We start from the raw sequence: 14,759 nt of genomic DNA on the forward strand, positions 1-14,759 counted from the left end.
CCCCGCGGGTTGTTTTTTCTCCGGGGTGGGAGGGCAGAGCGGTGCTGCAGATGTCGGTGGGGCCGGCGCAGGACACGCTGCAGGGTCCGGTAACGCCGGGTGCTGCGGTCACGCCAGCGTGACTCGCTGGTGCCTGTGTGTTTTGCCATGGCTGCGGTGATGCCTCCCCCACCTTTTCCTCCTTTCTTGGCTGCACAGCCTGTCCCTGCTGGCACTGAACTCGCTCTGCTCCCCGAGCACGTCGCTGCCCTGCCCTGCTCCGGTGCCGCGTGGGGTAGGAGCGGGTGCCTGCGCCTGAGCTGGGTCTGCTCAGGGCTGGGGGATGGATATGGGTGCAGATCAAGCCCCCCGTACCGAGGGGAGAGAGAAGGCTTGCTCAGGGCTTGCATATCGTGGGTCTGATGCCAGGCTGGAGCTCGCGGTGGGGATGGCGGCTCAGGGGTGCGCTGGGCTGGGCAGCCCTGGAGCCCAGCTGGTCCCCATGCTGCTCTGCCCTAAGTGGTGGTTTGCCTGATTTTTGCCTTAAATTAGCCAGCCAGGCTGTTTGGCCCGTCTGTGATCAGCCCCATAGCTCGATGAAGCCTTGCTGCTTGATAAAGCACCGACAAAAGAGGAGCCTGCAGGTGCCTGCATGCGAGGCAGGGCGAGGTGCCAGCTGGAGGCAAACCAAACCCTGTCAGGGGTGGATTTAAAGATGCCAAACCCGCCTGCTCCGGTCTGCTTCCAGCCCCAGTGTGAGAGCTGGGGCAGTCCCTGCCTGCACTGGGCGCTGCTGGGGTCTGTGGGACCCCCAGGCTGTGACTTTGTGCTGCCGGGGTCCGGGACAGGCAGGGGCGAAGAGCAAAGCCATGTTCGGGGAGCAGCCGGGAGGGAGGTGGCTGCTCCGCTTCTCATCCACGCTGCGGAGGCATCCAGGGTCACTTCCAGCTTCGCTCCTTGCTCCTGGTAGGGAAAAATGTTGCATCAGCTTTGCCCCGAGCTCTGCGTCTGCTTGTCCTCGGGGCAGAGTCTTGTGTCCCCATTGTCCCGAGCAGGGGCCTGGGCAGCACTGGGACCTCTGCTCCTGCTGTGTGAGCGTGTGCATCCAAAGGGAATGGCTGCACAGGGCCTCGGGGACACGGTTTGGACCCCTGAGGCTGCCAGCACCCCACGGGTGACATCCACATCCACGGCAGCACTTTGTCACCCCACAGCTGGTCTGAGGTGGCTTCCAGCCGGGCAGCAAACTGCTGGTGCTGGGCACTGCTGGGGGGCTGCACCTGCACGCATGTGGCTATCGCGGGAGGCACGTGGCAGCCTTTAAACTCCACAAAACACAGGAAAACCAAGAAGAAACAAAAAATCCTTTCAAAGTAAGACAAGATGAAGCATGCTGCCTGGCTGGTGAGCTGGGAAGGGCGGCTGTGGCACTGGGTCACACCAGCAAGCGCTGCTCCGGGGTCTTCCCGTGCCCCAGCAAACCCCCTGTGGCTGCTGCTCAACCCCGTGATGCCTTGGGGGAACGGCGGGGTGTCACCTGCTGCTGGGTCACAGCAAAAGCCCCAGATTTTGGAGAGATAAGTATTTTTTCCAAGCCTGCAGCTTCAGTGGCTGCAGGTTAAAGTGTGAATGCAGAAAGGCAAAGTCAATATTGCTGTATTTGCTTGTTGGTCGCGTGATTGCGGAGGGTCAAACCCAGCAACTGGGCACCCGAGGGAGAAAAGGCACCCGTCCTGCATCCCTGGTTTTCAGCTGGGCACTTTACCTGGCCTGACCCAGCTCTGGGTGAGCTGCTCCGGCTCCTCCATCCCACTTTTGGGTGCTGCGAGGGGGTGAAGTTGGTCCCACGTTGCTGCAAGGCAGGTCGGGTTTACAGCAGGGACCGCAGCATCAGCGAGTGGCTGCCCCGATGCCAGCGGCTCGCTGTCCAGCGGAGCAAAACTGCCTGAAAAAGCCCTGCTGAATTCAAGGGCATGTTTCTGAATGTCTGTGAAGTCTCACAGACTCAGGCTGCTGTTCTGCTGGGGGCCAGGAAAGGGAATAAAAGCAAGGAGAGCCCGGCCCCCCCACAGACTGCTCTCAGGCAGCTTCATGGCATGGCCGGGAGCAAAGACCTTGGCAGTGCCTCTGTTGCTTGGGGTGCCTGGTGCTGTCGGGGCCTTTCTTGCCCCTTCGTGGCACTCAGCTGTATTCAGGAAATGTGTCTGACAACCAAGCACATTATTTTTCACAGAATCACAGAATGGTTGGGGTTGGAAGGGACCTCTGGGATCCCCCAGCCCAACCCCTTGCTGACGCAGGGTCACCAGGAGCAGGCTGCTCAGGACCTTGTCCAGGCGGGGCTGGAATATCTCCAGAGAAGAAGACTCCACAGCCTCCCTGGGCAGCCGGGGCCAGGGCTCCGTCACCCTCAGAGGGAAGAAGTTATTTTTATGCTCTTTCCATCCCCACTGCTGTTTCCAGCTGATTTCCCACCTCTCAGGTCATCACGCTGCCCACTGCGATGGGACAGCAAAGGGTTCATTGGACACCAGACGTGAGACAAGCAAAGAGGCTCTTTAAGCACCGTACCCCCCCACCCCGAGCATCCCCCCCTTTCCATCGGGCTCTCGATCGGAGGGGCCAGCACCCATCAGCCGTGGCAGCAGCCCCCAAGGGGATGGGGTCAGGTGTCCCCTCCTCTGCTCCCATGCCGCTGCCTCGTGCCGCTGGACGCGACAGCGCATTTCGACTGTTGATTAACCCACATATTTAGGCAAAAAATAGCCGGTGCTTGTCGCTCGCGCTCGGCCCTTGCAGCAGCCCTCGTGCCACCCCACCGCCCTCGCGGGAGCTCGCCCAGCAGCCCCGGCATGAGAAATATTTATTTTCATTGCCTGCCTCTTGCTGCTCGGGGAGGTTTTTTTTTTCCTCCTCTAGCAGCTTCGCTTCCCCCTCACCCTTCGAAGGCCAATGTGGGACCTTAAAAATAGAAACAAGCCGTGCAGCTCGACTACCTCGCATCAGCCCGACGCTGTTTTCAAATGCCGCTCGGTCAAGTTGAACCCGCAGACGGAGCAGGCGAGTGCTTTTAACAGCAGGCGTTTGCAGTGCCCACCTCGCGGGGGGTCAGAAAGGACCGCGACCTTGGCAGCTCTGCCTTTGCTGGATGGAGTTTGGGAAGAACCTGATCCCGGTTGTGGCCCCGATTTTGGGGGGGAAGCTGCAGTGCTGAGAAGCTGGGAGTAGATGAGAAAATCTGGGCTCCCCCCTCCCAACTCTGTCTACTTTTAGAAGTAAATAATGGCTCTGAGAAATGCCAAAACCCATGAGACCGTGCCGGAGGGCAAACCCAAGCAGTGGACAGGCTTTTAATGCAGCTGCAGAGGAGGAAGGAAAAGCTGCTGTGGGCAGTGCCAGCTTGGCCTGTGTCACGGAATCACAGAATGGTCGGGGGTGGAAGGGACCTTTGAGGATCCCCCAGCCCAACCCCCTGCCCAAGCAGGGTCACCCAGAGCAGGCTGCACAGCACCGCGGCCAGGCGGGGCTGGAATATCTCCAGAGAAGGAGACTCCACAGCCTTCCTGGGCAGCCTGGGCCAGGGCTCCGTCACCCTCAGAGGGAAGAAGTTCTTCCTCGGGTTCAGCTGGAGCTTCCTCTGCTTCAGTTTGTGCCCGTTGCCCCTTGTCCTGTCACTGGGCACCACTGGAAAGAGTCTGGCCCCATCCCCGTGCCCTCCCCTCCACAGCACCCATCGTGGCATCGCTGCAGCAGAGCGAGCTGCTTTGGGGCCGTGGCTCCGATGGGGCCGGTGCAGGCAGGAGGGCTGCCTGCAGCCCTGCCAGCCCCGCTGGCTTCTCCAGGGACCCCGGCCACGCTCCCCACGCCAACCCCACCACCCCAAGCACACCCATCTCCTCCTGCTTCATTTTTAGCTCCATCTGGTGGCAGCCAGACCTGCAAATTAATATTTTTATTGCTGCTACGCACGTGTCCCTGCCCTTTCCTGTCATGCAAGAAGTCCATCGCCCACCGGACACGGCTTCGGTCTTTAGTTTCTTGTAGGAGGGGACCTGGGCTGTGCATACGTGTGCGCTCCACTTGGGTGTCTGATCAGGCTGCAAAAGGTTTTACAAGGCGAGGGTTTCCTCTTGCAAGCGTGCCCGAACACTGCGGAAAATCCAGCCTGTTGCTTTTTCCAGCCGCGAGCAGGCTAACCCGGCGCTGCCGCCTTCCCAGGGCACGGCGGCAGCTCCCGAGGGCTCAGCAGCCGCCTGGATCGGAACTTGTCACTCGCCTAAACCACGCTCCCACCTCCCCTCGCCAGGCCCCTCGTGCACTGAGGCTCCCTCAATTAGCAGCCAGGCTCATTGCTGCCATTTCTCACAGCCTGGGTGCTGCTCGGGCATGGAGAGGATTGCATAAACTTTATTAACTTTATATATCCCAGCCCTGCTGCTGTTTCAGTCCTAGCAGGCACCCCTTCTCCTGCAAACAGGCAAAATGGGCTGGTCAGGAGGAAACCCAAGCCCAGGCACTCCCGGCTGTGCGAGGCAGCCTTGCTCCCCACCACTGCTGCACCGAGCGTGTCGGTGCTCGAGGCTGCCTGCACCCGCCCGGGGCTTTGGCACTGCTCCTCGGAGTCCTGCCACGGCTGCCAAGGACAGCCCGGCCTCCCAGAGCGCACGTCGGGGGCAAAAGGTGCTCGGCTGGAGCCAACGCTCCCCCCAGCTCGGGGGGCACGAGAGGCTCGAGGTCCTCCCGGGTCGCTGTATCCCAGGACTGGCGAGGAGCTGGGGGCGGTGGGAGCAGCTCCTGGCTTTGCACTGTGGGCGTGATGAAGAGCGAAACAGGGTGAAGCAGTGTTTTACCAAGTGCTGCCTGCACCTGGGCTAAGCAGGCATTAAATATGTGAACCCAGACATACATTTTTCTTGGAATAACCTCATGATGGTGGGCAAGGCAAGGAGCCGGAGCCGAGCAGACTCTGCCTGTGCAGAGTCCTCGGGGCTGCTGCCTGGGAAAGAGGTGGCGGAGGCACACGGTTTAATGCACACCTGGATGAACAGAGACCAAAGAGGCACAAAAATGGTCATATCTGTGGTTGCAAGAGTGGGACTGGTTGCAAACCATTGCTTCCCGGGCAGGAGAGGAGCAGCGTGGTGAGGGCAGAGCGGCCAGCGATGCCCTGCAAGGACTCACGCGGCTGGATGCACACACGTTTATTGATAAATACACCGGACACACACTACAAGAAAAATCGAGCGGAGCCACAACTGGACACAAACTGCAAACCTTCACGTTGGCGTGGGGAGCGGCAGGGACCTCCCACCCTACTGGCTGAATGAAGATGTAAACTCTGGGTGATGCCTTCACTACCACGGGGCTTCTCCAGACTGCTACACAGCCAAGCGCCGGCAATGCGTTCTCTGCAACTCGTTGCCTTTTCCCGTGGCCACCTCCCTGCATCCTGAGCGAAAACCATGGGCTGGTTTGGGGGGGAATGTGCTTTCTCCAGAGCCCTGTCAGAGGGCAAACCACAAGGAAGGAGCAGCTTGGCAAGAGCTGGCCTGGAGGGTCTTGTGCAGAAAGGATGGTGGGAAGGGTTTCCTCAGGAGAGGGCGTTGAGGAGCCGTCTGTAGATGAAGCCCAGCTTCTCCCGCAGGGCCAGGAAGGTGGGACGCTCCTCTGTGTTGCCGCTCCAGCACTCCAACATGATGCTGTAGATCTCAGGAGGGCAGGAGCTGGGCCGGGGAAGGCGGTAGCCCCTGGTGATTTGCCGTACCGTTTCTTGGTTTGTCATTCCTGCAAAGAAGCAGAAGATGCCCCTCACTCTAACGTCCTCAGAGGATGCCTTGAAAGTACATCTGCAAAGGACCAAGATGTCAGCTGCTGCTTCTGTGAAATGGTGTCTCTCTGCCACGAGGCTTGCAGAGTAAAGGCTGTGGGAGATCATCACGCCCATGCCACCTTCCCACCCCCAGCTCCTGCATCTACTCTGCAAGCACTGCAAATCCCTCTAAGCAGTCCCCAGAGTGGACAATAACTTGCTTATGCTCTTGGAGCTGCTTCCATATCCATTGTGGAAGGGACAATATGACAATTCACGACAAGTTGGCTTTTGGGGACCATGGGCAAGCTGCCCAGCGTGTGGCCAGAGGAGCACTGGAAGGGGCTGTCAGCCCTACCTTCGTACGGGATCTGTCCATATGTGAAGACTTCATAGAGCAGGATCCCGTAGGACCAGACATCAGACTTGAGGGAGTAGGTGCGGTAGTTGGCTGCCTCGGGGGCTGTCCACTTCACCGGGATTTTGGTGCTGCTGCTGGTGGAATAAATGTCATCCTGAAAAGCAATGGGAGATGGGTCATGAGGGATGGTGTGATGAATACAGCTGCTGTTTTGGGGGCTCTGCTGGGGCTGTGGGATGGGAAAAGAGACAGCAGGGGAATGCCTACAGCATGGGGCAGCTTGGTGGCCTGGGGTGATGGGAGGGACCACAGCATCCCGCTGACTGACCTTGAGGAGACGGGCAAGTCCAAAATCGGCGATTTTGCAGGTGAGTTCTTCTCCCACCAGGATGTTTCTGGCTGCCAGGTCCCGGTGGACAATGTGCTTCTCCTCCAGGTACCTCATCCCGTCCGCCACTTGACAGGCGATGTTGAGCAGGTGGGAGGTGCCCAGGGACTTCCCTTCAGGACCTGTTAACCCAGACAATCCAAGCGTTGGGGGCAATCTAGCAATGTCTGGTTTGGGTGTTCTGGTTTGGAAGGAGGTCCTGCACTGGCAACATGGGATCAAGGGAACGCAAAAACCCTCAAATCAGAGGTCCTGCCTAACCATCCTGGCTGTGCTGAGTGGGAAGTTCAGCACAGCCATGTGCTCCTCAGGAATGGGACTGGGGTCAGCTCTGAAGAGTGCTCTGTGCTGCAATGAGGACGCAGAAGTCCATGGCTCATTCGAAGATAAAGGTGACCTTCTGCTATGCAAATCTCCAGACGGGCCTCTCAACCTGTCCTACCTACAAGCTCCAGCTCCTCCGGCACCAACTGGAGCCCCAGACAAAAACGAGGTCAGTGTCGGGGAGGAGGGGGGTGTACCCAGTAGAAAAACAGGTCTCGGTGGGAGCTGTTTGTCTTGTTTCACTTCCAGACTGATTACTGGGTCAGGAAAAGTAAGGCCAAGAAAAATAAACTGACAGGTGATGAGTAGACCATGGCCTGTTACCAGCTCTGCACATGAACAAAACCATGCTGCTGGCCCAGAGGTAGGCTTGGCCATTTCATTCCTGACAAAGGCAGAGTTGCCCAAACATAGCAGTGGGGTTTCTGTGCACTGGTTGGAGCTGGAAGACCATGGGTGGTTGAAGAAGGAGGGATGAAGGTCCCTACCAACACGCTTGGGCTCCTGGGGACTGATATGGGCCCAGCCTACATGGACACCAAAAGGATTGTGCCAGACTGTGTCTTTGGGTCTCAAGACCATCTCCACCAAGCGCCCATGGGTTGCTCTGCATTGCCACTGGTCTATACAGGATTGAAACCAGGCTTGCGCTCTCTTAGTGTCCCTTGGGTTCGCGTGGCCGTTCTGGGGCACAGAAAGCACCCACGGAGCAGCACTGCCCCAGAAGCCCACTCCCTGTGGTGTCGGCACGGGTACTCACTGTTGAGGTAGCTGTGGAGGTTGCCTTTCCGCATGAGCTCAGTGATGATGTACACAGGCTCATCCAGCGAGCAGACGGCATGCAGCTGGATCAGCTTCTCATGCCTCAGGCGCTTCAGGTTCTGAATCTCCTTGGTGAAGTCTTCTGCCTTCATGTCAGCTGAGGCAGAAAGCCAACACAGCCATTGTGAGCTACTTTGTCATGTGGATGTTGGGAGCTCAGCACCTCCAACTGCGATGAGGACCTTTCTTCTCCTCACAGTTCATCCCTTCTCTCAGAGTTCATGTCTGCACACCCTGTGTCTCAGATCCAAACACCCAAGAGATGTTTTCCATGGGGCTTTGGATCCCAGTTTCAGGATCACAGTCCCATCAGGGCTTGACTTTATCACAAACCCATTGAACTTGATTTGCCTTGATCTACAACAAATCTATTTGACTTGACGTGACTTATCACAAACCCACTGGACAGAGCCATTTTATAAAGGTGCAGCCCAAGCTTCGGTGGGTCTACAGTAGTCCAGTGGCTAGTTGCCAGGTCCTACCACAGTTTGCTCGGTAAGACCGACACAGTGACCAAGAGGACTAAGATACAAAGGGGGGTGAACGATGCAGCAGCAAACAAGAGACCCAGTTGGCCACTGGCAACATCTGCTCCCCTACCTACCTTTTATGATCTTGATGGCCACCGGCACCGTGTTCCTCCACAGTCCTTCCCACACCTCTCCGAAGTAGCCCTCACCCAGCTTCCTCCGCAGGGTGAACTCCCAGCGTGGGCGCTCCCAGCCGTCCCTCTCGGGGGGGGTCTGTGAAGTGGGCATGGCACGCTCGGACCAGCTGGCCAGGCAGGTCCTGCTGGTGGACCCTGCACCAGCTCTTGGTGCCCACCAAGGCCCAGTGGCCACGGAGGAGTGAGCAGATCACGGTGCTCCACCACCCGCGTTGCACTGGTGTTGCAGCCTGGGCATTGCTTTTCCCTCTGCTAAGTGTTCCCTGGGGACACAGAGCATGTGGGGCATCCACGGCATCACCCCTGCTGGGAGCCAGCGGGTGCGAGGGGGGAGACTATTGGAGACTACACGAAATATCAGGAATTCAGGTCCTCATTCTCTCCTCATCAGACCTCAAAGGTGGCTTTTCTCCATCTCCACCAATAAATAAAAATGAGTTAATTAATGTTATTGCATATTATGGCTGATTTAGACTTCAGCTCATTAAGCATTTCTTTTATCTTACACCTTTCAATTTCACTCTCAAATTATTCATATGTTTAATTGGTATTTCTAAGTTATAATCAGTGGATGGAATTCTAATCAGGAAATGAGTCGTCAATTTGGGATTAATACTCTAACTGGATTTATGAGTGCCACACTAATCGGCATGAAAACTACATAAAAGCAATGTGGTCTTCTTATGCTCCAAGAAAAAAATTGGAAGCGCAGGTATTTCCAGACCCAGTATTGAAGGGATTTATAACAACACAGTTTTTAGTCTTTGAGATGGAGAAGAGATTTCAGAAAAGCCTGTGCATTTTGGCTTGTCAAAAATATGTATAAATTCTGTGCCCAGCTTTAACATGGCTGATAAAAGGTGATGCTGGCAACTATACTGGTAGTGTCTTTTAAATTTAGCTTAATAAAGCTCACATCCCAAATAGACAAACAAATTACTCCTATTCTTCCCAAATTTCCCTTTCCTTTTCTCCACCCTGGACATCTCTGGGAGCTTGGCCGTGCCGTGGGCGTACGCACCGCGGGGCTGCAGGGCTGCAGCAAGGGGCTCTGGATGACCTTCCAGTGCTCGGTGTAGAAGGCGAGGAGCTCCTCCATGTCGGGGAAGGGCTGTCCCTTCTGTATGTAGAGGCTGCCCCTGGGGCTCTTGCAGATTCGGAAGTGGCTGACCTTCGCGTGGTTGCGCACTGTGGGGAAGCCCAGGCGGGGGAAAACTCAGCTCGTGCAGTCGCCGGCTCCTTCCCACCTCCCTGCTGACCCTCACCCTCTCTCCCTCCCAAGCACCCGGTCTATTAATTCACCCTAAAGCAACCCAACTCACCCCCGGGGCACCACATCCCACTCCCCATCAGCCCCTCGGTCCCACCTCCCGGCTCAGGACGCTGCTGGCCGCGGATGAGTGAGGCTCGTTTGGACGGGAGGGGGGATGCTTTATTAGCAGGGATAATTCCCCACGCAAACGAACCACTCGGAGAGCGGCGGAGCTCATTGCTGCTCGAGGTGGACGAACCAGCGGCAGCCGGACGGCACGCCGCAGCCGGGGGGCCGATGGGCGGGATGCGGGGCTCACCATGAATTTCTCGGGGTTATTTTTACGCAGATCAGACCAGATGGTCTGAAACCCCCTGAACTCAGGTTTCTGTATGCAGGAGCAGCCCAGGCGCCGGTAATCCGGAGCGGCAGCATGTTTTCAGACAACGCTCAGATGACAAAAGCCGCTGGAATGAAATCCTGGGAGTTCGTGCCATCATTAAGCTGCCGTGAATTGCTTATGGCTTTCATACCCCGGACGGGAGCAACGTGCTTTCCTTTGCCGCAGTAATCCAGCAATCCATGCCTGCGTCTATTAGCTTTCCCCATGCTTTCAGAAAGCAGTCCATTCACTTTAAGGAGACGCTGTGAAGTGCTTTAAAAGTATTTCCATGTTTTTCACCCTGTGCTGGCCAAGCCCTGAGCTGCCCCGAAGGAACATCGCGCTTCCTTTCCCCGTGCTCATTTTCTCCGGATAATTGCCACAAAATTACCTGAGAGAGAGTACTCGCCCTTGCTGCTCTCGCTGTCGCGGACGAGGAAGGAGCCGTGCTGGTTGGGAGGCGAGAGGAGGAGCTGCTCGGCTTCGCTTCGGCTGATCTTGCTGAAGTACCAGCTGCGGGGGCAGAGCAGAGGGGTTAGCGTGGTGTGAAGAGGTGCGCGGATCCAGCCCAGGGGCTCTGCACCTTCGGCGTCGGAGCAGCTCGCTCCCACCGTTTGCTCACCCCCGGCAGCCCCCGAGGCTCGGAGCCTGTGACCGTGGCTGCCACGCACTCCATCGCCAGCCCGCGTCGGGGCTGCTTCCTTGGCTTGGTTTTGTAGACACTTGTTGCATTTCATTGCGACTTGCTGACTGCAAACCGTTTCCTCCAGCAGTGTCTGGTCACTGCTGTATCGACCTGGCCAGGTCTCAGCTCCGTCCGAAAATCATAGAATCCCAGCATGGTCGGGGTTGGAAGGGCCCTCTGTGGGTCCCCCAGCCCAACCCCCTGCCCAAGCAGGGTCACCCAGAGCAGGCTGCACAGCACCGCGGCCAGGCGGGGCTGGAATATCTCCAGAGAAGGAGACTCCACAGCCTCCCTGGGCAGCCTGGGCCAGGGCTCTGGCACCCTCAGAGGGAAGAAGTTCTTCCTCGGGTTCAGCTGGAGCTTCCTCTGCTTCAGTTTGTGCCCATTGCCCCTTGTCCTGTCGCTGGGCACCACTGGAAAGAGTCTGGCCCCGTCCTCCTGACCCCCACCCTGCAGATATTTATAGATGCGGTGCAAGGGGGAGGAGAGCACCGGGGCTGCCAGCCTGCGGTGAATGAAGCACCAAGCCCCTGGTGCTGTGTGGAAGATGCTCTGCTGGGGTTGCACCAGCGTGTCGTGCCACGAGAGCAACAGCTCCGGGCACAGGATCGCTTTGCACTTCCTGACCTGCAGCTCCCGGACACGACCAGCTCTGAGAGCCTGTGAGCAAATCACACGAACGAAAACATCCATGGGGGAATGGCCCTTTGCTGCTCCAGACATGGCAGCGCTGCTTGGGGACATCAGCAGCACCAAGCCAGGAGGGAGGACCCAGCCAAACCCCTCTTCCGTGTCCGATCAGCGCTGAGATTCGTCACCAAATCTCCAGCAAGAGAAGGCTGGCTGGGGCCCGACTCAGCAGGACACACGGGAGCGTGAGGAAGAGCCTGCTTCCTCCAGCCTAATACAGCCGGGACGCGAGAAGCTGACACTTTTGTCATCAACTGGGATTGCCGGCGTCTGAGAAGCCGTGTGGGAAATTATATACGTGACGGGGTTACACAGCCGAGCAAATTAGCACCCAGCCCCGACCTGCGGCTCCGCAGGGTCTGCACGCTCGCGGCTCGCTCCGGCTGCGAAGCCGCTCACGCTGGCTGCCATCCTCCCTCCCGCGCCGCGGCATCCCCCTCGCCTCCGTCCTCGGGCCGTGCACACACGAACGCACGCCTGCACGCTCAGCTGTAGCCTGCCCAGCTGGTCTGTGTGGTGGGACTAAAGCAGCAAGCCGGCCCCGCGGTCCTCGCCGGTGTGGTCCCAGCACGGTCCGAACCAGACTGGATTTGCTTATAAATACCTGCAGGGTGGGGGTCAGGAGGACGGGGCCAGACTCTTTCCAGTGGTGCCCAGCGACAGGACAAGGGGCAACGGGCACAAACTGAAGCAGAGGAAGCTCCAGCTGAACACGAGGAAGAACTTCTTCCCTCTGAGGGTGACGGAGCCCTGGCCCAGGCTGCCCAGGGAGGCTGGGGAGTCTCCTTCTCTGGAGATATTCCAGCCCCGCCTGGCCGTGGTGCTGTGCAGCCTGCTCTGGGTGACCCTGCTTGGGCAGGGGGTTGGGCTGGGTGACCCACAAAGGTCCCTTCCAACCCCGACCATGCTGGGATTCTGTGACTCTGTGCCTTTCTCCGAAGCAGACGCAGGGAGGGGATCGAGGGAGGGTCTTTCCCATCCCATCGGCTGCAGTCCCTGCTCCTGCACATCAGAGCCCCTTCCCAAGCCCCCCTGGCTCCTTTCCTTCACCCCTGCTCCTGGGGGAGCACAGGGCGAGCCTGCAGGGCAATTACCCTGATTACCCTGATTACACACACCCCATCCTGTGCTCCCCATCACTCAGCGTGACTCAGGGGCTGGCACAGAGCAGGGAGCAGTGCTGTCTCGGGGCGCCTTGCCCAGCGTGTTGGGACCAGGCTGCCTTATGCAATGATGAGCCTGGGCTTTCCCCAGCTGAGACAGGGCTGAGGCATCCACCCAAGCTCCACGTCAGGTGGGAGAGGCGCTGACAAGGAGGGACCCCCCCGCTCTGGGTGAGTGGGAGCCGGATGGCAGCAGCAGCGGCACGGCTTGGCCCTGCAGAGCTCCGGCTTCCCCGCACGTCCCAACCCAAACTGCTTCTCCCTGCACTCCCCGGCTCTTTGGAGCTGGCAGGGCTCAGGCACAAGCTTCCCCGGCTCCCTCTCTCCCCTTCATCCCAGAGAGAGTGGGAGAGGAGCTGTTGCAAGCAGGAGCCCGTTTGCTCGGCACCATGAGTGCACCCGTGCACACCATCGCACCCCATCCCAGCTGGGAGCCACCCCATCCTGCGCGAGGGTGATGCTCCCGGGAACGGGGACCAGCATCTCTGCTCCCCCAGCGCGTCCCCCAGCCCTTGCTTGCTGTGCCCAATACCCACACCCCGCTGCTGCGAGCTGCAGGAGCTTCTCAGCAGCGATGCCCAGGGGAGGGAAGGTCCCCGCTCGGTCCCACCACCGCTGATGGCAAAAGCAGGGGATGAGGAGCTCGTGCTCCACTCCGTAGCACACAGCGAGCGCTGCCTTTCCCTGCGTAGGGACACGATTCCCTGGTCCAGCCTCCATCCCCCTGCGGGTCTGGAGCATGGGATACTTACGGCCGGTGAGCGGAGGTGCCCTGGCTGAGGTTGGCCACGTAGGCAGCAGGAACGTAGCCCGTTGCCGGCTCCCCCAGCAGCCGCCGGGCTAAGACATACTCTCCTTCTTCTCTGAGGACACGCAGTTTGTCCCCTGCGCTTACGCTCAGTTCCTCCGCGCTGCGGGCTGCGAAAGCGTATAAAGCGATACAGAGAGAGGACTTGGGGATGAAGGAAACGGAGTTCGGCTCCGAGTGCAGCGAAACGGAATCGGAACCAAGATACCCCAGGGAGCAGCTCTCCGGCACGGAGCGAGGACGGAGTTTGTTCCAGAAGGACGTCAGGAAGGTCAAACGCTTTCGGACAAACTGCTCCATCGCCGGCGACGCGGTGGATGCGGTGGTCTACGCCGCCGCGCTTCTCGAGGCCGGAGGAAGGGGAGATCCCGGGCTCATCCCGCTGTCCTGTGTCCCTCGCACGCGTCTGGGCGCTCGCCGGCCCTTCCCGGCGAACTTCCTATTTCTGAAAGTGAAACTGGTTGATCTGGTGGGACGAGTCTGCAGGTGGGATGAGTCTGCGGGCGGGAGTCCCACGCTCAGACCCGCGGGCACATCTGGGAGACGGGCACAGCTGGAGCCGCTCTCGAAGAAGGAGAACAGCTTGTTGGTTTTTTTTAAATTATTATTTTAAAGCGCGCTCTCCTGCTTGTTGCCAGAGCACCGGTAAACACAGCACTTTGCTCTTCAAGCAGCTCTTGTGACAAGTGGCTGACTCCAGCTAATAGTCTTGATCTCACTTGTGTGGGAGGGTGTTTTTTTTTTCCACAGGAAACTAATTGCATGCACAGATGTGGGAGAGTTAAAACAGAATTAAGGAAATAACCTTAGAAGAGACCTGAAGTGGTTTGGATGTTTGCTGGGTGGATACTGTGGGGTTTATAACACAAGATCCTTTTTCCTTTTGGTCTGCAATGACCTCCCAGGGTTACCCCCACTAAAGCATTTGCCACCTCCCATTCAAGGTCCTGTGCAGCCTGCTCTGGGTGACCCTGCTTCGGCAGAGGGTTGGACTGGGTGACCCACAGAGGTCCCTGCCAACCCCTGCCATTCTGTGATTCTGTAATTCCTCGTCGTAGAGGATCTCTAGGGAATCCACTTCACAGATCCACCGGGATCCGGCGCTTGCTCAGCCTCCGGCAGGGATGGATCCCTCGCAGCATCAGGAGATGCTCGGCTGGTGCAGGGTCTGTATCTGCCCCTGGGGGCCTGTGTGGCAGCCAGAGCCGAGCCCTGGCACACAGCCCCCGGCTCCTGCTGCCGTCAGCACAGCCCATGCTCCTCAGTCCCGGCCACGCTCGGATGCAGAAACACTCCAACCCCTCTGCTAAACCCCAGCAACCACGGGCATCGGCCAAAGGACGGAGATTTCCACCTCACATCTTGCACGTGCTCTCTCATCTGCCTGAAGATCGCTGCTCCGGTGAGGAACCCCAGCGCCAGCCCCCCC

The 14,759-nt window shown here is 58.5% G+C and overlaps 1 protein-coding gene across 1 annotated transcript; it reads right to left on the bottom strand.

Moving 5' to 3' along the window:
* Nucleotides 1–5,396: 5,396 nt before the first annotated feature.
* On the bottom strand, nt 5,397–13,630 carry SRMS (src-related kinase lacking C-terminal regulatory tyrosine and N-terminal myristylation sites). Its single transcript, XM_009933876.2, has 8 exons — nt 13,275–13,630; nt 10,376–10,497; nt 9,372–9,538; nt 8,288–8,426; nt 7,622–7,780; nt 6,478–6,659; nt 6,147–6,303; nt 5,397–5,763 (listed from the first exon to the last, which is right to left on the bottom strand). The coding sequence occupies exons 1-8, from the start codon at nt 13,628–13,630 to the stop codon at nt 5,570–5,572; spliced, it is 1,476 nt and encodes a 491-aa protein (XP_009932178.2). The 3' UTR covers nt 5,397–5,569.
* Between the last annotated feature and the right edge of the window lie 1,129 nt (nt 13,631–14,759).

Source organism: Opisthocomus hoazin, chromosome 18 (assembly GCF_030867145.1).
Source record: "Opisthocomus hoazin isolate bOpiHoa1 chromosome 18, bOpiHoa1.hap1, whole genome shotgun sequence".
Classification (NCBI taxonomy): domain Eukaryota; kingdom Metazoa; phylum Chordata; class Aves; order Opisthocomiformes; family Opisthocomidae; genus Opisthocomus; species Opisthocomus hoazin.